Source organism: Seriola aureovittata, chromosome 2 (genome assembly GCF_021018895.1).
Source record: "Seriola aureovittata isolate HTS-2021-v1 ecotype China chromosome 2, ASM2101889v1, whole genome shotgun sequence".
Lineage (NCBI taxonomy): Eukaryota > Metazoa > Chordata > Actinopteri > Carangiformes > Carangidae > Seriola > Seriola aureovittata.
In genome coordinates this window covers 5,912,405-5,933,112 of record NC_079365.1, presented here as the reverse complement: position 1 = coordinate 5,933,112, position 20,708 = coordinate 5,912,405, and the positions used below count along the sequence as shown (strand labels likewise).

Genomic DNA, 20,708 nt, shown 5'->3' with positions numbered 1-20,708 from the left:
CTGCTGACATGTAAAGATCCAGTAATCGCCAGAATGTACAAGCATGGACATTATCATGGAAATCAACTGTAGACAGCTTCAGGCTTAGGAATTAAACACGATATGCCATAAGTTATCCATATGTTTCCATCTGCACGGATGAGAATCTTCTTCTCTAGACCTGAATTACAATGAGATGAGTTTATTTTCATGATTCCTCTTGTACCTGCAGCTTAAAGGAACCCTGTGGAGATTTCAGTCAATCGCGGCGCTTTAAAGAGCAGGTCCTCGTTTTGTTTGTAGCTCATGCTCAGCTAGCATGCACACACAGACGCTCATGACAGCATGATGCACATTCCTGTATAGTTCATGCATGGAGGAAAACGCTTGGAAGAAAATGAAGAGGAACAGGAAACAAGGAGAGTTAAGCCAGCGTTAAATAAGGTAGCTAATGTTTTGGGACATCTTATGCCACATGATATCAGCCCGACAGCGGCCAGGCCCGACAGATGTGGGGTGTCAGGGAGGAAGAATAACATCGCGTACGACAGTTGCTTGTTTTATCCTGTGTGCAGTGTCATGGTGAAAGACAACCGACGCAACGGGAGCACAGAGCACTCGTCTGCACACCACTGTAAACAGTGTGATGCTAAATGAAGTTAATAATCGCTGATGCTGTCAGGTGATGAGGGAAGCCAGTGTCTCGATTCTAATCACCTCTCAAGCCGTGACCGCCTCAAAATGCTAAAACACGGAGGAATCTGAAACTGAAATAACATCTCATCGGTTGCATTCACCTCAAACATCGGCCACGCCTGCCAGTTTCAAGCTATGAGACTGTAGCAAGGTGACAAAAGAAAAAAAAAAAAAAAAAAAAGAGGGAAGAACTACTGTTGATTTTGCATATGCTTGGTCGTCCTGGGCTACGGCCCTTGGGAGGCGCTTTGAGCGGCAGGATTTGTCTCTAATGCTTCTTGGTTGCATTTACGCCTGATGTCAGAAAGAAATCTGATCTGCCCAAGACATGTTAAGTGTGACTGTGATGTTTGGGTGGGAGTAAAAGATGAAGAGAACTCCACTGGGTACATTAAATTATTGAGGATATAACCGTTAATTCACTTTTCAAAGCAGATGCACAGATAGAAGGTGGCGTTTCCAATGATGACACTTGGTTTCTGGTACGGGCCCCGCTGGCTTCCTCCGGCTGATATGGGCCACTGAGCTTTTTCCTTCACTTTGGTGGTCCCTGTGCCGCCAGCCTTTTACCACACTCAACAATGGACCACACATCCAGCTCAAAGGAGGAAACATCGGGGCTGAAAGTGAGCAGTTGGTCAAAAAACTGGACCAGACTGGATGTGCTTAGATAAGCAGAACCGTAGGGATCTGCCCCTTCGAGTCAAACAGCAGACAGGGAGCAGCAGACAGCCTCCAGGCTCTGAAGCTTTTGAATGGAATAGCGAGATCCTGTTTTAATTCCACTCCCGTCTTTGTCTCCTTCATATTTACTTTCACCAATATGGTTCTACAGTTTTTTTTTCTGTGCTCCAGATGGGAAACTGCACAGGAATGTTTTCTCAAGCCTTCTTTAGGGTAACCAGACATACACCATCCCCTCCTTTGTCCCTTCTTGTTTTACATTGTACAAAAAGCTCCTTTCAGTGCCTCGACACACTTTGTGCAGACTTGACAAGATGGTGATGTCACACTTGCTAATCAGTGTGCAACTTGCCGATTTAGCACAAGCCTTCACAGCTGAAATGTTGCACCTCAAAAAACCTGTTCCTGTTCTCCCTGACGAGCAGCCAACGTCTTGAGCCAGCGTTCTGCAACCCATGTGAGTTGGAAGATCGCACTTCATTTCCGTTTTTTCCTCGTCGAAAAACTGCAGTATTCCTTAAACGTGTTAAGAAAGAATATGTTAGCAATCTGCAAATAGCATCCTCTCCAATTTTTCGGATCAGGAAAGTGCACAGCACCCCTGCCTTTGAAACAAGACTCCCATTTCTCCCATTGCTGGAGCACTGTTCCCCATACTCAGCATGCTGCGATTATTCTAAGCTAACAAATCCTAAAAACCTGAGCCATGCACACAGGCTTCTTTATAGTCTCATAAAACCAAATTCCTAAATGATGCATTCCTCGAGCACGCCTTGCCAGAATATTTCCATACTGCGGTACCTCGGGGGGGTTAAGATGTGGACAAATGACTTATTAAGCATGACATGCTAAGATGTTTTTCTTTACTCCGCACCAAAGCAAAAACTTTATTTCACACACACACACACACACACACACACACACACACACACACACACACACACACACACACAGTTTGTGGCTTATGGCTAAAAGGGGTAAGTGGTGTGCGCCCGAGAGGAAGAGAAAGGTTTGTGTTCTTATCATCCATTCAACTCTGAATAATTCATAATTCATCTCAGGTGCCGCGGGATCTCAGCTCAGAGCTCTGTCCTCCTGGGCTTCCAGTGTTTTTGATCACTTTCTCCTGACATGTCGACCGCCTCCTTCCTCTTTGTCAGGGCCCAGGGCTTCTCCTTTAAGACACGCTTGTTTACTATTTAGAGATTAAGCTCTGGAATGAACGGCACAAAAGGCAAGATATTTCGGAGGAGGCATAAAAAAAAAAAAGCTTTGTCGAGCGAGCAGGCTAATTGACTAAAGTGAATCATGTGTTTGTGCGTGAGCGTTCCCTCCTCTGGTTCCAGCTGGATGATTCTCGCTCTTGTGATGAGGGGAGTGCAGTTTTATTCTACACGTTGACTTTTACTCCATGTAGGAGCCGGACAAACAGCTCAGTCGACTGTGAAAGCCACGTGTTGACTGTGTTTCCTGTGGGAAACATGACAGCAGGGGGGTGGGGTGGGGTTGGGGGGTGTGGGGGGGGCACACTGTACGACGAGCAGGTGATGCAGGTTGAAGATTACCGTAATCCCTGTTTAAATTATGTAAATGGGATGCTGCTGAGTGTTTTTTTTCTCCCGAAATGAACCCTCTGATTGGCACTTTGAACCTTTCACGTGAAAGTTGCCCCCCCCCCTTCCTCCCACAATATGTAAAACAGTGAAGTTTATGGAGAGTCCTGAGGTGCTAGTTCTCAGACACATGCTGGGAAAAATCACACTACGCTGCACTTCATTACCAAGGTGCACTTTTTCCAACTTCCACGTCATGTGTCTGTCAAACTGCGACTCGGTGCTATCCGTTTGGTTTCACTGTTTCTTCTGAGTGAAAGACATCACAATGACACCATTCATGGTGGACTCTCCAACAGGATGACACTCACCCCCCCACCCCCCCACCCCCCACAACCACCCAAAGTCCAGACTTAATATTTAGCCCCAAACACTCCATATTTGGACACAACCGACAAGAAATGAAGCATCAAAACCACTGAGTTGCATTTTTTCCTCGGAGAGTCATACTTGATTAATCAGAGGTTCGAGGAAAAGAGAATAAATGTGTGCACAAGATGAGGAGAGAACCATCTGAGCAAACAGTGAAAGAGACACTGAAGGCCGATAGAGAGACAGAGAGAGAGAGAGAGAGAGAGAGAGAGAATGAGACAGAGAGAGAGAGAGAGAGAGAGAGAGAATGAGACAGAGAGAGAGAGAGAGAGAGTGGATGAGTATGAGGCTCTCAAAGTCAAAAACAGCTACATTTCAGCATGATGGCAGAGAACGCTCTTGGAAAAGGCAAACCAGGAGAGTTACACCCCCCCCCCCCCCCCCCCCCCCAGCACCAGCACCACCACCCCTCACCGCTGAGTGAGTGGAGTCTCCAGTCTGGCCCCCTAGAGTTTCTGCATCATGTAATTTAATTCACGAGCTGCAAAACACAGCACAGAGAGAGAGAGGACAGAGACACGTAACCACAGCGGCCATTTATGAATGACGGCGATTCTGTGTTTTTGTTGCCAGACAAATGAGTGCAAGAAAAAAAAACAAAAAAACATCTGAGAAAACACTTGCAGTGATCGCAGAAAAGTTAATCTCTTCTCTAGTCTGTAAACATGGAGAACAAGAAAATGAGCTTCCTTCTTCATCGCGCATTCCCACACCGGTGCCAGTGGTGGCCCTTTTATAGCCCTTGACCTCACGGTGCTGGCATGCTCCTCTCGACATGAAAAGGTGAAGATTTGTTTTTTCAATCCAGCAGAGCCACGTCTCAGCTATTCTTAGAGACGTTACGGTGACATAAATGGATTGCTGCAGTTACTGGAGTACGATAAAAAAACAAACAACTAAAGTTAGATTTAACTGCCAGGTTAAGTAAGGCATCTTAAGTAAGGCAGCACACAATCTAGTTGAAAAAAATTGATTTCGAAGAATTTTACACTGCAAAGAATCTGGGAAGAATTATGTGGTCTCAGTGGATATGAACTCTTCGATCCTGCAGCCCCCCCCCCCCCCCCCCCCCCCCCCAAAAAAAAGTCTCCCCATTCCTGTCCCGTCCCTTCATTCCTTATTAGTTGCTGTACACTCAAAGGAATTTAACTTCTGTCACTGCAATGTGTCAGACTGAAGTGAAAAGTCGAGGGCAGTAGGATAGGTAAGCCGCAGGGAGGGGTGGCGGGTGTGCAAAAGCCTTGGCCCCTCATGTATGAAGCTGTGCTCGAAAAAAACCTGGCGCACACCAAGCCTGACATCTGATTACCCCCCCGGCCTAGTTAGAGGCTTCTGTGAGTCGAGTCAGAGGAAGGTCACACATGAAAGAGACGTCTGATCAGAGCTCAGTCAGCCAACCACTAATGTACACGCTTACATAAATATTGACTGGATTTGGAGGGGCCGTGTAAATTGTCCTGCAGTAGAAAAGCAGGGAGATAGCTGCGGCACGCTCGGCCGAGTCCTTCAGGCTTTGAACGTGTTTGAAAGTGTTGACTTTCGCCACTTGACGAATCACTCGCCCCTTCAAAGAAATCCCACCATAACGAACCGTGTTTGCCCACTTGAATGGACGTGTAACATAAATGCCGATGTCCACGGTTTTAACGCCGCCGCGGAGGAGATAAAAACCAAATCCACTTATTTAACACTTGCAAATGGATGGTGATCGATGAGGAAGGCATTTGTCTGGATGCATTTTGAAGGAGCCTTCAAAGCAAGGATTTGTATATTTGTCTAAAAGAAAACCTGCCTGATCAGTCCTTGACAAATGATGCTGTGTAAATAAGCGTAAGTGCAGATAAAGCGCGGCTTGTGAGCGGCGCTGTTCACAGTGATGGTGGGAAAGAAAAGAAAAAAAAAAAAGTCTATTGTCGCTCACCTCCAGCCACTCAGCGCGGTAAGTCTCTCAACAAAGGTTGCAAAGCGCAGCACATTTGGTTCAGATCAGCGAGGTCGTGACCCACGCTGGGTTTATTTGGACCTTTGCACCAAAATAATCACGGGGCTCTGACTCTGCTATGACAGACATTAACAGTCTGGAACCACTTCTCTCTCTAACCCCTACCTGAGACGTGAACTCGAGGGGCTGGTCGGTGCCGCGAACATTTCCTAATTATTGTTTGAATTATGTGAGTTTGGAAAGTGGAAACGTTTCTTGCAGGAGGAGAAATGCGTTTCTTTGGGGGGGGGGGGGGGGGGGGGGGGGGGGGGGCAGGAGAGTAATGTCAGTATTATGCGCTGCGGTTGTGGTTTGTCTGCAGGAACAAGTTGCCTACTTGGAGGTAAGGGACTGGGAGGAGGTCCAGATGAGACAGAGGAGCCTTCATTTTGCTTAACCTATACCTTTATGTACAGAATCACTCAGACATGTGGTTCTTGTTTTCACAGCAAGTTTAACATGTGGTGATAATGTTAGAAAATTATTATTGCAACCATCAAATTGAGTAGTTTTTAAGAAGTGGAGGCGAGTTCTATATATATATATACTGTATATATGAAGAGGCTAGTAAAATGTTGACAAAAAAAGGCGGCAGGGAGTTTGTCCTGGGTGGCGTTCCCAGCAGCATTGGTCTCGTGTTGTGTAAGGCTGTTGTCTGTGAACAGACTGAGCTGCAGCCATGCTGTTCAAACGGCACCAACTCAAACTCTCCCCAAAAAAAAAAAAAAAAAAATCAGATAAAGGCCTTGTCTTGATGTGCCAAGGGACAGCTGGGAGAGCTTACATTTCTCTGGCTCTGATTCAAGGAATTTGAATAGCACAAGAGCACAACGCAAAAAAAAAAAACCCTTTACCTGAGATACCTTGTTTAAATCTTCCACTCCGGGGCTGAGACAGCAGCTATGCGGCACAGCAAATGCTATAGATTATCCAGACGCTGAGGGTTTCCCGTCAGACATAAATAAATGTTTTTATTTCTTCTACTAATAAAACCCAAGATAGAGCTGGGGTTGTGTGTGTTTTTTTTTTCTAAGTCATAAGCCCAAAAATAAAGGGCCTTGTGTAAGATCCGGTGTGTGTGTGTGTGTGTGTGTGTGTGTGTGTGTGTGTGTGTGTGTGTGTGGAAACCAAGCTCCGGCAGTCGGCATGCCTTTGCTGAGAGACAGCAGCTGTTGGCCTGATATAGCATGGCTACAGAGCAGAGAGGCCACACTGTTAGAAGGAGCCTTGTTCTTTGACAAGCTCTTCTTTAATGATGGCAAAGAAAAAATAATGACATTGATATTCTAACTCTCGCTACTGATGCAAATAAAAAAAAAAAAAAAAAGAACATTTTGGGATGTTAATGAAAGTGATGTCAAATTGAATGGATTTCAAAGCCAAACAGAGCGATTCCCTTTTCCCCCCTTTATAGTCCAATTTTCCTTTATCTACATCAGTCGTGTTTCAGGTGGCTGGATTCCTGAGCTCTCATCATATTTTCCATGTTGTTTTTTCTTCCGTTATCACCAAGAGTGCGTGTCCTGGCAGAATAAGGCTAGATGATGCTATACGATAGGAAAACAAAAGAGAAATAGATATCTGGTGTTAATCTAGGTCGTGTCTGAGAGATGGTGGTGACCCTGCTCTTAGTACAGCTACACACAGCCCAAGTCAAGAATTCAAGGGGAGGGAGTTTTAGGTGAGTTAACCCTAACCCAGCAGACAGGGAAACAGAAAAAGACCCTCTCTCCAGAAAAAAAAAAAAAAAAAATGACATCAATTATTTTGAAGAAACTGACACAAGCAAATCCAAGTCCCTTTCTGCACCATAACTTATAACCTCATGCCAGGTATATGATTGCATCCCAGGGCTATTTCTGAGTTTCTTCTAAGCTTACGTGGACGCACACATACACCGGAACACCTCAGCACACTGCAGAAGAAGAAATAGGCTTCCCTGCCTTACCCCTCCTTAAACAGTTTTCCATCCTCTCTCTTGGCAGTCGCAGCCTCCTTCCATCTTTTTTCAAGGCAAACTGTCACAGAAGAAGGGAGTGTGGAAACTGTAGTGACAAAAGGCTTAATTTCCCTGTGTTTAAAAGTAAGCCCAAGGCAGCTGGGCTTATGGTGTTATGAGTGTAAAATAAAAAAAAAGAGCAGACAATGGGCTTACAAAGACCTTTTGTCCGGCCAGGATAAGCATGACGTTCGAGACATTAGACGTTAAATTGCACTCCTTTTTTTTCTTTTCCTATGGCCTGCTCCGACTTTCTCGCTTTGAGACTACTGTTTTCATAAGATGGCAAGGAGGGAAAATATTCTCTTTCAAGTTAGCTGGGAACTCTTACACAGGGGGATATCCTTTACCACCTGCACATATCAATCATGCATTTGGCCAAGCAAGCGCTCGGCTGGAATACGGACGGGGAGAAAAAAAAAAAAAAAATCTGCTTGGATCTCACTCCACGATGCAGACAAAATGGCTGCCACTGTGCGTCCGCTGGCATACCTCTCTGATTGAATGCCACATATTTATGCTGAGGTTTCTAATCAAAGCAGCTCTCTGTTAGCTGGGAGTGAAGGTATCTTTATTGACACCTTGGCGTTGACCTTGGCACGGGGCTGCGTGCTCTCAGCCGGTGGTCCTGGGCTTCTCCTGAGCCTGCCAGTTATTTTCTCTGCCTGAGCACTATTGTATGTCCTAATCTAAAGGAATTTGTGGACACAACCTGCTCAACCCCAGGTACAAGGTGTACCATTTAAAAAAAAAAAGGGGGGGGGGGGCAGAGCGGATCAGCATGAATAGAAGAGACAAGTTATTAAACACATGCTTTTAATAAAGCAGTGTAACAGAACTGCAAGCTCAGGCTGAAATACAGCACAGTATTCAGTTTTTTTTTTTTTTCTTTCCACTGAGCACCCATTCACAGGTGGGCCCTGAATAGTGTCATTCAAAATTATACTAGCTTCTTTCAAGTTACATCCAGAAAAATGCAGCGATGGGAAAAGCTATGATTTCTTTTCCTGGTTACTCAGTGATACAGAGCATATGGCATATGTCACTGCATACATACAGGTGGAATTAGAAGACAGAAGTGTGCACTTGCAGGCAAGGCACCTGTATATTCTCAAAGAAAGGGGAGTATAGGGAGAGAGAACACTTTACTTCCCACTATAGAATAACTCATCCTCTGAGGGTATGGAAAAAAAAACACAGGAGTGGGGGGTGGGGGTGGGGGGTGTTCTGTCTGTGGGAGGCGCCTGCAGAACATCTCTATCTCTCTCTCTCTCTCTCTCTCTTTTTCCTCCCCTTCCCTGAAAGGCTTGCTCAATGAGCCAGCTCTGAGCCATTCCTCCAGGCTGTTTGTCAAAAAGGGAAGAGGAAGTCTTGAATGAGGCAGAGAGGTAACACTTGAAAGGGAACATCTCTCTCAGGGGAATAAGAGAAAAGGCCGACGCAAAGCGGCGTAACAAGACGGGAGAACCACGCTTATGAACAATGTTTTCTATTTGCACACATTTGCATGAGAAAAGGCGGCGCAGCAGCGGCCACCAGCTCCACACACCGGCTGGTTTGAATGGTGGGGGAGCGTTAGACCTTCTCAAGAGAGGCTGGGGGAAGCATTGGCGACCCTACGGAGGGGTTGTGTCTCCGGGCTTAGTCAGCGAAGAGAAGAAATCATCTTGATAATGGACACCAGGCTTCTTCTTCTTTGCTGTGGCCCCTCGCTGCCGGTCCAACCACAGGCCTGCTGCACCACAACAACAAACAACTGGCAGCTGACATTATTCACTGCACAAAGACGGGATGATAAACATGTTCAAACTGAAACAGCAGGTGTTCAGATCAATCCCTGCAGGGCTACTGTATACAAATACTGTATGTCAAGTTAAGGCACATGTGCAATAGTTCCTCAAGAAAATGTGTGTTCATGTGGTCCAATTAGCTCAGATATTACTGAACATCTGTCATGTACAGGAGGGACAATTATGTACGGTGATGTCAACCCTGTGTGTTTTGCATCTGTTAGGTCCTAATGGAGCCTTACAAAATGAAATCTAACATCTGCTGGCAGCAGCGTTGGCCGTGGCCTCAGTGCTGCAGCGTGTAGAGTCTGATTAGGCTTTGCCTCAGAACAGTCTCACACTCGTTCTGAAGGTCAGATAGGCACTTGAGATGTGAGGGAGCGATACACTTTAGAAAAGTCAAGTTTATTTTCTTATTATGCAGGGGAAAAAAAAAACGTGCAGTGTGGTGAATGTTGAAGTGGCTGAGTAATTTCTGTGTTTTTAAAGAATCTTTTTAAATTCCAGCAAATGTTCAATGTAGTTTGGAACATTAGAAACCATGACCAGTCAATACAGCAAGGACGTGTGAGGATTTTGATGGACTCTCCTTTATTAAACACATGTGAGAATTACAGCAGCTTAAAGTCATTACAAATGTCGAATAAACAAATGTAACAGGAGACAAGATGGATGTATCACTGTGAATATCGCGTGATTCTAGTTGGTAGCTGCACATATTCCATCCAAAACAGCCCATTCAAATATATTCTGAAATCATTTGCGGTAATAAATAGGCAAAAAAAAAAAATTATTCAAATTCATTCTGAAATGCCAAGACTGACAGTTGATGTGAGTTTCGTGAGCCGAACGCACCGTGCTGGTCCCATTCATTCGCATTAAGTTGAGATTGAGTGCACCAGACTGCAGAATGCGCCGCACAACTCGCCGCACCACATTCATCACGCACCATCACTGCACTGCTCTACAGCGAGGGCAGCAACCTGAGGCACGTCCCCTCAACTCACAGAGAATGTAAAGTAGCTTAATGCAAGCAAACAGGCAGCATTAATGCTAAAATCATTAGCTCTGACCCTGGACTCCTGTTTATTACCCTGCCTGCCCTTGTTGATGGCTAGTCTTGCACTTTTTGAAGTTGTGAGGAACCATTAAGTTTAATGAGTTTAGAAGTTTAGATTCTTCAGGATGGAATATGTTGAGAGCTTGAGGGCAGACAGAGTAAGAGAAACATTAACGGCCCCATATTTTCCTCTTCTCCTGTGTTTCATTTGAAGTGTTGATCCATAAGAAGATATATTTGTAGTTTTAAGAACCAAAAACCGTCTCGGTGTAGTTTCATATCTCCTCTCTCAGGCTTCTCTCTGGAGCTGTAGTAACAACAGAAACAGTCAGCCAATCAGAAGAGAGAGCCTCTCTTCTGATTGGCTGACTGTTTCTGCGTAATCAAACTATAGCAGATTTCAGGTAAACACTCAGAGAAACCAAATCCTGCAAGGTCCGATAGTGAGTCCGGATATACAAGGCCTGGGGCATGGCTGAGAGTGGTGACGGCTTTGTTGTGACATCACAAACTTACAGAAGTCCTGACGGCTCATTTTAAAGCTCAGTTTGTGAATACAGGCTGTGTGCATTTCTCTGTGGACTGAGCACTTTGATAATTTCACTGTATTAATATAGAACCTAGACCTGCTTTATAATCAAAAAACACATGTACCTTTATACAATATGGGACCTCAATGACTTGAATAAAAAATTTATTTTCTGTTTAATTGGTGACGTCACTACAAAAAGAGAAAAAGAGTTGAACCTCTGTACATGATTAATCGCAAGCTGAGATTAAAGTCATACAACGGTGGGAAAAGAAATGAAGTCCACTTCATCATCTCATGGAGCAACAACTATAATGGTTCCATATGAGAGGGAGACAAGCAAACTCTGGCATTTTGATTGATGAGCGAAATCTATAGCCTATAATCTGACGAGGGACCAATGCTAGATCATACAGCGCCACACAAACCATGTTTAAATGACTGTCAGTCTGTAGCACATTTTCATAGGAACGGCTATCGGACGAGTCAGAGATGGGATGTGTGTAATAAAAACAGGAAAGTCCCTCCGTGTCTCATCATTAACGTTGGCAGTGGTCGTAAAACAGACTCACGAGAATCCAGTTGTTGTGTCAGAGGAGATTCAACTGTACGCCTTGTTCAAATGAAATTATACACAGAATCAGTTTCCTCTAAAATATAGCAATAAAAACTCAACAAACAAAGCTGCATGCTTGTCAACGTCTTGTGATTTATTCTTAAGTTGACCACTGAGCCTTGGCAGCCTGTTTCTCCACTTAATTGATTTCTCTGCATGGAACAATCCCTCAATCACCAGTCCCTGCTCAGTTTTTATGTTGCCGTAATGCCCCTATCTATCAGCTGTAGGTGGAGTAAACTACCTCTATCAAGCCCTGAGGTTAAGTACTGCTCAGTATCAAATCATCAAACCGTTGTTTCTGCTGAGTGTCCCTGCAGCTCAGACGGAGATGAGTCTTCAAGATCTCTGACTCGTCCGCAGCAGAAACCAAAGAGAAAGATTTACAACTTTTTCAATGTAGTAACGCAGAGTTTTAAACTGTGGTCGACACAATGGAGGATAAATCTGGTGAAAACTGTCAACACTTTCATTAAGCTGACGGCTTTAGGAGTGTGCCACTGTTTCCCATTTCCATTTAGTTCCCTTGTGAGATTCATGCTGTGATCTTCTCAAATACTGAGAAAGCTACAATGACATGTTTTACTATTTTTGGTGCAGTTACAGAAACTCTTCAGGAGCTGTGGTTATGAGAAGACTGGGATAAAACTAGACTGCAGTACTGACACACATACTGTACATTAACTGTGGGAGAGAAATTTGGCTGCCAATTTCACAATAAGATATTCTATAGATGTAGATAAAAATGTTTTAGGGCTGCAACTACTGATTATTTTCACTGTAAATTAATCAACTAGTCATTTATAATTTCCTAATAACAAAAATGTAGTTTCCTATCAAATAGAACAAGGTAAATCATCAACTTCTCACATTTGAGAAGATGGAATCAGCAGATGTTTATGCAAAGAGGTCGAAAATGATTTATCAGTTATCAAACTGGTTGCATATCAAATTTTTCTCATTCGACTAATCACTGCAACTGCAATATTTCTATTTTAAATACATGTAGAAATGGCGTAGAACTGTGGTTTTTCACATCAAGGACGCCTAAACAGACAAAAATTGGATCACGGTCCCCATCTGATAAGATTTTTGCTTTTAGATGTTTTATCACAGAAAGTGTTTGAAGTGTTTGACCAAAATAGTCATACATTCTGTCATTGTGTTACTTATGGCAGGAATTACAGTGAAATGGAATAATTCCCCTTTTTGCTGGGGACCCACAGGAACCCCCCCAAGGACCCACCTCAAGGACCCCACTGACATTTGAAAGACCATGTGATAGGACTGAAAGTTCCACAGCAGCCACTAAATGGACGTGGAGGTGAGATTCTTGTGTCAAATGCTGTTTTGAAGGTCAAGAAGGACCTTTACAGCTCGGATATCTAACTGCTAAGGGATCATGGGATTTTTAATGTGGAAAAATGGTCAGAGAGACACTGCTGTGTGTGTTTTTTTGCTGGTAATAATGAGGTAATTTTTCTGTTTGTGTTAATAGTTTTGTTCAAATTCCAATCATATAATAATCTTGATGGAGGGTAAATCTTAAATTGATCATACTTTCATATACTTTTTGGAAACAAACTATTACTATTATTTAATCCATTTATTTTCACTGTGATTATGTGTCTTTCAATCTATTTATCTAAAAATGGCCCCAAACTTTTCGTCTCAGGAATTCAAGTCTGCCGAGCCGAGTCTCTGCCCTGCGAGACAGAGGGAGGGGGAGAGAGGGAGAGAGACACTGGTGGGGACAGAGAGGCAGAGAGCGAGTAGGCGGTGATTAACATGCTGCAGTCAGGATGCATTTCAGAGGAGCACTGGGAGGAAACGACGGGCCATTACAGCACAACTAAGGGTCTGTTAATCAGCCTATTAGGGTTTAATTGAGGGTAGTTAATTAGGAGTCGGTGGGCAGTCTGTGCTTGGGGGTCAGGGGCTGACATGAGAAGCAGCTGGCAGAGCAACCTGAGCCGATTGTTGCTGATCCATTTACACAAGGCCAGTGATTGATTGGCAGGAAAATTAGCCTTAATTACACCTGTCTATTTCTGCCCCCTTTAAAAACTTTAGGGAGCCATAAATTAACCCACGAGCTCCAATGAACAAGGGGCCTAGCAGAGACTGTGTTAGAGCAGAGCAAACACATTTACAGTAGGCCCAGACTGTACGTCTCCACAAAAATCATCAAGTGCCGGCTCGCCTTTGAAGACGCAAGCTGTTTAAACTGAGTGGAAAATACAATATTCTGTGTGTGGTGAGGGACAGAGACAAAAGCAGCCTTCTGGCTGGAGCCAAGCATAAGCTCACCTCACACCATCTCTAGACTGAGACGACTCCACATCTTAAAAATCTTTTTCTTTTTTTTTTTTTTTCCGTCCCATATGGAGCAGTGGAAAACAAAGATGTGCTTGTCCTCACTTCTTAAAACCAGCTCTGCAAAGGGCAGCGGCTACCACCAGAAGCTGATTATGGACTCTTTAAAGTTAGATTTGTTTTAATGTCCTGCTCCTGCCTCAGCTGGACCACGGGGCACAGGAATGTGGCTCACTGCTCGGATTGGCCTGCTTAGCCTGGGGTGGATTCATCCTGTCTAGGGCCAGACAGGAGCAACGGAGCGGGGCCACATTCTGCTTGCCCATCTGGGGAATAAACACATTGCCTGCATAAGGGCCAAAATCTAATAAGGGCCTGACAAAGGTCTGCTTCTTGCCCCAGAATGCCAAACAACATGTGATCCCCCTTAGGGAAATAAGTTCTATGCCTGTTCCTCATAGCCCTCAGGGTCAGAAACAACGCCTCAGGATAATATCTGGAATGTCTAAAAGGAAAAGGGGACGCAGTTAATTTGCAACAAAAGGTGGCGTTTTGCTTCCAATTTCTCAAGAAACCATTCAAATATCGCACTCCTTCTTGCAGTGGATGGAAGCCCCTGACACCACAGAGGAATAAAGGCTGACTGACATGCGTGCTTCGGACCCGCCTCCGACAGGGGCTCACTTCACCTTTCTGTCAGTCACCGCTAAGTGCTATCTGGCTGGGTCTGAAGCCGTCTCTGGCTCTGGTGACTTGATACCTCAGTAACTGCGGAGAGGTTTGAGGTGTTTAGTAGCTCACTGTGGGTTACCTCGCAACTCATGCAGCCAGTGACAAGTAAGAAACTGCAAATGAGCCGCTTTAAAGAGCGTCATTGTTACATGTTTTAAACACAGATGTGGTATTAACCTTGGCGGTTTAAGATAAAATACATTATTTTGCATTACTGATACATTTAAGTGATTTTTTTTTTCTCAGATTCAGTGTTGTTAATGTTAGCCAGAAAGCCAAAAGCCCACTGATTCTTTGATAATTAGTATAAGCTGTAGCAATATGATCATGGGAGCAGGTTGTGTCAAACATAATGAAGCTGATCTCAGGACTAGTATTCAATTTTATATCCTTGCTGCCAGTAAAGTAGCTGTATTTAGAACAGCCTCTTTTGCATTTCAGACACGTTTGATTGTGACCTCTGGCATTTTTCCACCACATTCCTCCTGCTCTTCCTCGAGCTAATCATGCAAAAAGAAAAAGAAGAGAAAAAAAAAAAAAAAAAAAGCATTATGCATCTCAAAGAGGTTAAATGAACAGAGGTAACTGCCAGCTAATCCAACTTGCATCATCTGTTACAAAACTGTGCCGGCGCAAACACGCCTGCTATTTTTGGTCTGGCGCCCCGTCGCATTGGAGTAGTTGACACTGAATAAAAACATGGCTCTGCTGAATTTTAGCCTTCCAATCATCACTTTCCAATTCCAATGACATGCAGTTTATATATTTATATAAACATTGTATTAGCTGGGACACATTCCTGCTGGCTAGCCCTCATCCAACCCCATCCCCCCCCAAAAAAAACAAAAAAACAACACACACACACACACACACACGCAAACCCCCATTCTCCATATTAGAACTGGCATCTCCCAATGTCAGTTTATTTTAAAGTAGTTGTTGCTGCTCACCCTCTGCGACCTAAGAATGTTTGCTGAGGATTTACAAGGCGACATTTACAACAGCAGCCCAGGCGTCTCCATTCTCTTCCTATTTTCACACTAAGAAGCCCACACAGAACATCCCCTTCACCCTGAGAGCTCAGGCACGGCCATTCTGGGATTGTGACATTGGCTTAGTCATATTGCACAAGCAAAGAGGCTTGAAGAAAGTTGTTTTTGTTTTTTTTTTGTGGGAAAATACACAGCAACAAATTCTTGCCGTGCTGGACTTCCAAGCACAGAAGACAAAATGCTTGGATTACATTTACCCGGTAAACATGTTAACATTTGCTAAATAACGTGTAAGTACACAGTCAATCAGCTATCTGAAGATGTGATTAGAGAATAAGCTTTGGCTATTGAGCTAAGCCCTACATACCAGAACCGATCCCACTGTTAAACTGAATCAGAACTTATTTATCAAATCCTGGTGGTAAACACGGGCAGATCCCGACCACAGTGCTAAGATTTTTCAGCTTGCAGAGCAAAAGCAAACACACAGCTCGAGGTTTTTTTTTTTTTTTTTTTTTTTTTTTATGAGAAAAATGTCTGGCTGAACAAGGAGGCATTCATGTGCTGAATCATACCAGCCTGTAGCTCGGTTAGAGCACAGCCATCTGCTATCACACTCCCCCGCTAAGAGCCTGTTCTAGAAGGACGAGCTGTGGATCACCATGTACATGTTACATCCATATAGACTTACTGGAACTAACACTTCTACTACAGGAAGAGAAAGCAGCTCTGTGGCTGTTGACAGCGCTGTGGTTTTCTGCCTCCTCAGGTGAACGTGCTTTTCACTGCTCCATGTAATATGATTGTCCTTTTTACAGAGCAGCGCCATGCTACGCCTTGTGAATGGCTGTTAGAATTATCACCTCTATAGGCTTGTAAGCCACATTTCGTGTGTTCGAGAAAAAAAACTAACATTTTCCATTCAACTGTCATGGAAAATGTCACATTAGCAGTTTCTGAAGTTTATTTTTTTTTTTAAAGCTGCACTCAATCAACAATGGATCAAATTGCTATGTGTAATGTAAAACGGGTCATTTATAGTAACAAACTCTTTGAGAATTACCACCAAAGTCTCAAGAGAGTCTAGAGAGCTACTAAACCTTTTAGTCCCTTTTAGCTCATTGTTTTGGTTTTCCCACCAGCAATGTTTCCTTCAGTGAAAAAGTACTTGATAAACGTTTCTTGAATTGAAAGATTGAACTAGCTAACGAACATAGTGGAGGTTTTAGCAGATAAAGAACCAGATATCTGCCTAAGGAGTTGGTGAAGACCAAAACAGAGCTAAAAAGGTCAGTGGATGTCAGAGGTACATTTTTTGGTTCTTACTCTAAATGAGTGCAAACCTTGCTCTTTGTTTGTTGAATGTGTAAACAAAAGACCATTTGCTAAGACATTCACAATACAAACTGTGTAACCAAGTGTCCAAAAATATCAATTGATGAAACTATAAAACAGATGCCAAGGGTTGATACAATGTTGGAGTTCAAAATGTTGGAGGCAAATCTGACAAGTTTAAACTGACAGACACTTTTCAGCTTCTACTGACAACATCTTATTCAACCTTTAAGATAACACTGGAGATTCAAGCTTCAAGTCAATGGATTAGCTGATCAACAGAAAACTGACTGAAGGCAGTTTCTGGTAACCGTCTTGAGCTCTGGGAAACTCTCAGATGATGAAAATCTGAAAAATAGTTAACATATTGACTGATAATGAAAGTAAAAGTCAACTGCATCATCACAGAAAACCTCACATCCTGTTTGATTCTTACATATTCTTGCAGCAGTCGTTTTAAAAGGTTCAATGGATTTAACCATTTTCTTCATTGACTACGGTACATGTAGTGTACTTTGGAAAATATCTTCAATAACAAATGTCATCAACCAAGTTCTATAGATATAATATTTGACAGCCACTGAGGTCATGCAGCGTTTGCCTGAAAAAACAAAAAAACAAAAAAACAAAAAAAAAACCAACACTTCCTGAGAGACGTGATGAGAAACCAGATTTGAAGGCTTCTGCTTTTCTAATGCACTGCTTCCCACACAGGACGTTAAATAGGACAACAGTTACAAACTGTTGGTTTCAGTTCAAAACATGACGATGATACTGCCTTGAGGTGCTTGGGATTAAATTCCTTTGATTCACCACTGCAAACCACAGAGTTCACAGATCCAATCACCCGAGGTGAAAGATGCAACCCACTCAGCTGAGAACATGTCGTTATGACACTGCACTGCTTCATATTGTGGTCTGACAAAAACCATGACATGGAACTTTTTCTTTCGCCTGAACCAGCTAACAAAGCAGGTGTCTTGGAAATATGAACCACCTTGACTATCAGATTTCCCATCCGATGAAAAGCACCAATGTGAAACAGCAACTCTGAACTGTCTATACATTTCTATTTCAATGGCTAAATGATTTATTTTGTTGGTTTTTGTCTAGTGTTCCCTCATCTCTTCAAAAGAAAAGGTCACTTAATAGGGTGCTTTGCTACCTCCTTAGGCTCTTCATGTCCTCTCTCCTCATGTGTTCTGCTTGTTGGAGAGATTTCGTGACTTCCTTCACAATAGCTCAAAAACAAGACAAACACAAGTGGAGCGTTCTCCCTAAAGCGAAATAGTTTACACTTTTTTTTCTCTTTAAAAAAAAAAAAAAAAAAAAAGGTAATGAATCAACAATGAATCCTACAACCAGATATCTCCTCAAGTAACCAAATACAGCAACATCTGGAACCATTAACATGACTCCCCAACCTTCTTAAGCTCACACAAGCTCATACGAACAGACACTGCAGATGAGACACACTTCCACTCGTATACGTTCATGCGACATATGAGCTAATCTCTCCTCGCTCATCGGCCAGTGGCCGACTCCGGCCTCAAGTCACCAGGATCCCAGTGAACCACTGGCTCAACTCGTCCTTTGTCAGGGGATCTCATGACAAATCTCAAGTAGCACGGAGCTTTGAGACGCTTGATCGTGTTACTTGAGGGAGATTATAAATGAGGACTAACATGTCACATCTTAGTTATGGTGTTGCCATATTTACAACCACATTATGCTGAACCGCAGGGGGAGGCTTGTGCCAAAGGACTTGTGGCATTTTTGTAAGTAGTTAGTGTTCGACTGCATAAATGACAGGATAGAGTGATCAACAGAGCACAGATGTGGGAGTCTTCTTTTCTTGTAAACACTCTCCACAAACATTTCTGTGAGCAATGCGCTGGTCAAAATGCTCCGGGGCAATTTCACTGAGGTCTGACAATAAAGCCTGCGACAAACCATATTTGTCATCCTGCGGCGCGCGGTAATACACACTTGTAATCCACATAACCCTCTCCATTCAGTGCAGCCATTGTGTGAGATTCTGGCTGACAACTGTTCTATAAAAGCAAACCTTTGTGATGCTGAGTTTTTCAACGCATCCCTCAAGTTGACCTCAGGGTGAGCTGGCCTTTCCACACGTGATTCTGTTTAAAGGCGAGAAGAAGGATGCTACGCGGCAGCTCTGTCGTTAGGGATTTGTCAGCTAGGAGGCGAACACAGGGCTCTTTCTCACTCAGAGAAAAACCAAAGACAGACATCCTCGCCTCAGGTTTATCTCGGCACTATCTGCAGTGGTGCCCCACTTAACAAAGCCTCCGCCTGAGTGTTGAATGGTAGAAGTATATGTTGAAACCTTTACTGCCTGAAGGATTTACTTTCTTGAGCTGAAATAAGAACCCCAAAATGCAAATCGCTCATTCGATGTGTCACATTTGTTGCTTTCAGCAGGAGTTTAATTTTCAGAGGTCACTGGAACAGAAATACTGAGTGATGCTCCCGTGCTTCCTCGCTGTCGTCATCTTTTGAGACAGACAGCAGCTGTCACATAATCCAAGCTCCACATCAACAGAACATCAACTTCTGTTTTTTTCCCTCCTCCAGGAAACACTGCAGTGTAAGCCATACCTCTATTATTCTGTCGTGGATTTGAAGGCCTCCTTCCTTGTCCGCTGGACCATTCTCGACGATCTTGGACACAAAGATCCCTTCGTTTGAAGTGCTGTCATTTTCATCCTGTGGGACAAATAGCGTAAATATCATATGGGGAAATGATAAAAGCACAGTGCTCAAATTGTTAAAACCTTAGTAAATTAACTGCAGACATCTAAACAGGAGAAGTGCTAGGATCATCGAAGGTCGCAGTGTTAAAGGGTCAGTTCACCCAAATAACAAAAAAAAAAAACGTATTTTACCACCCTGACCGAGTGGTGCAGAACAGAACAACAGTATAGTACTGAAATCGAATGGGATACTTAAAGACACCTCAGTCACAGTGCTAACTCTAATTAATAACTAATGGTCTACTTCCTCTTTCAGGGACATCGTGTACAGCGAATTTACAGCAACGCTTCAACGGGCATACTACTTCGCCTTACAATTACTCCTATCTTGAGAGTTGTGGACTAACTAGCCCTTCTAGAGACCACAAAACCTGGCAGCTGATTGGTCTTACCAAGCCATGCCAAAATAACAGCCACATGAAACACTTGTGTCAGAGGCTACAGGGATATTAGCTATTTCCATTTTAATGAATAGCTTCTTACACAGACTGTTGATTGGAGGCTGGCAGGGAACGCAAAAGCCAAGTATTATCTCCGCTCTCTTATGGTCGAGCTTGATACATGGGTTCTGTCACAACAGCGAGAAAGGTTGCAAATCTACAAGACCACAGAGTCGGGTAAAAAAAAAAAAAAAAAAAAAAAACCAAACTCTTTTTATAGTTTCCCGCCATAAAAAGTTTTACTGTGATAATCTATATCGTTACAGAAAAGTGCGTCACTGCGGCTGTGGAAAAACAGGCCTGTAACAGTTGAGTACAGTCCCGGTGAAACAGATACAGGGAACAGCATTTCAATGGGACCTGCAGACAGAAGAACCATGTATGGAGGACAGAGTTGTAACCAGTGTTGAGATATTTTCAACTCTTCACTCAGCAGAGCAAGTGGCATCATTAATGACTTTCCCTTCACAGCCTCGAGGCAGAAAACATCGTGGCTGTGAAAGGTTCAGGGCGGGATATAAGACCCCTTTCCTCTCCTCTGTGTTTACCTCACCACCAAAATCCCCTCAATTAGAGACAAAACAACTGCGGTCAGAGCCATAATCCCAGATTTAACTCTCATAAAACTAATTATAGTTTTTTTAATCTGTGATGCCAAATCCGCTAAACCAGACCAATATATAAACACAATAAAAACTTGATAGATGCGGTCCATCTATCCACATGCATGACTGTCTTAACGCTGTGTCAGTCAGTACAGAGAAAGCTTGTGGTGCTACAAGTATGTGCTATTCATT

The 20,708-nt window shown here is 43.4% G+C and overlaps 1 protein-coding gene across 2 annotated transcripts in view; it reads right to left on the bottom strand.

Annotated features, from left to right (window-relative positions):
- pdzrn3b (PDZ domain containing RING finger 3b) overlaps positions 1 to 20,708 on the bottom strand; it is a 97,349-nt gene that overhangs the window by 69,377 nt on the left and 7,264 nt on the right. For both annotated transcript variants that reach the window (XM_056395394.1, XM_056395403.1), the window contains one exon: positions 19,317 to 19,424. In XM_056395394.1, coding sequence (XP_056251369.1) covers positions 19,317 to 19,424 — 108 coding nt within the window. The remainder of the gene's footprint in view (positions 1 to 19,316; positions 19,425 to 20,708) is intronic.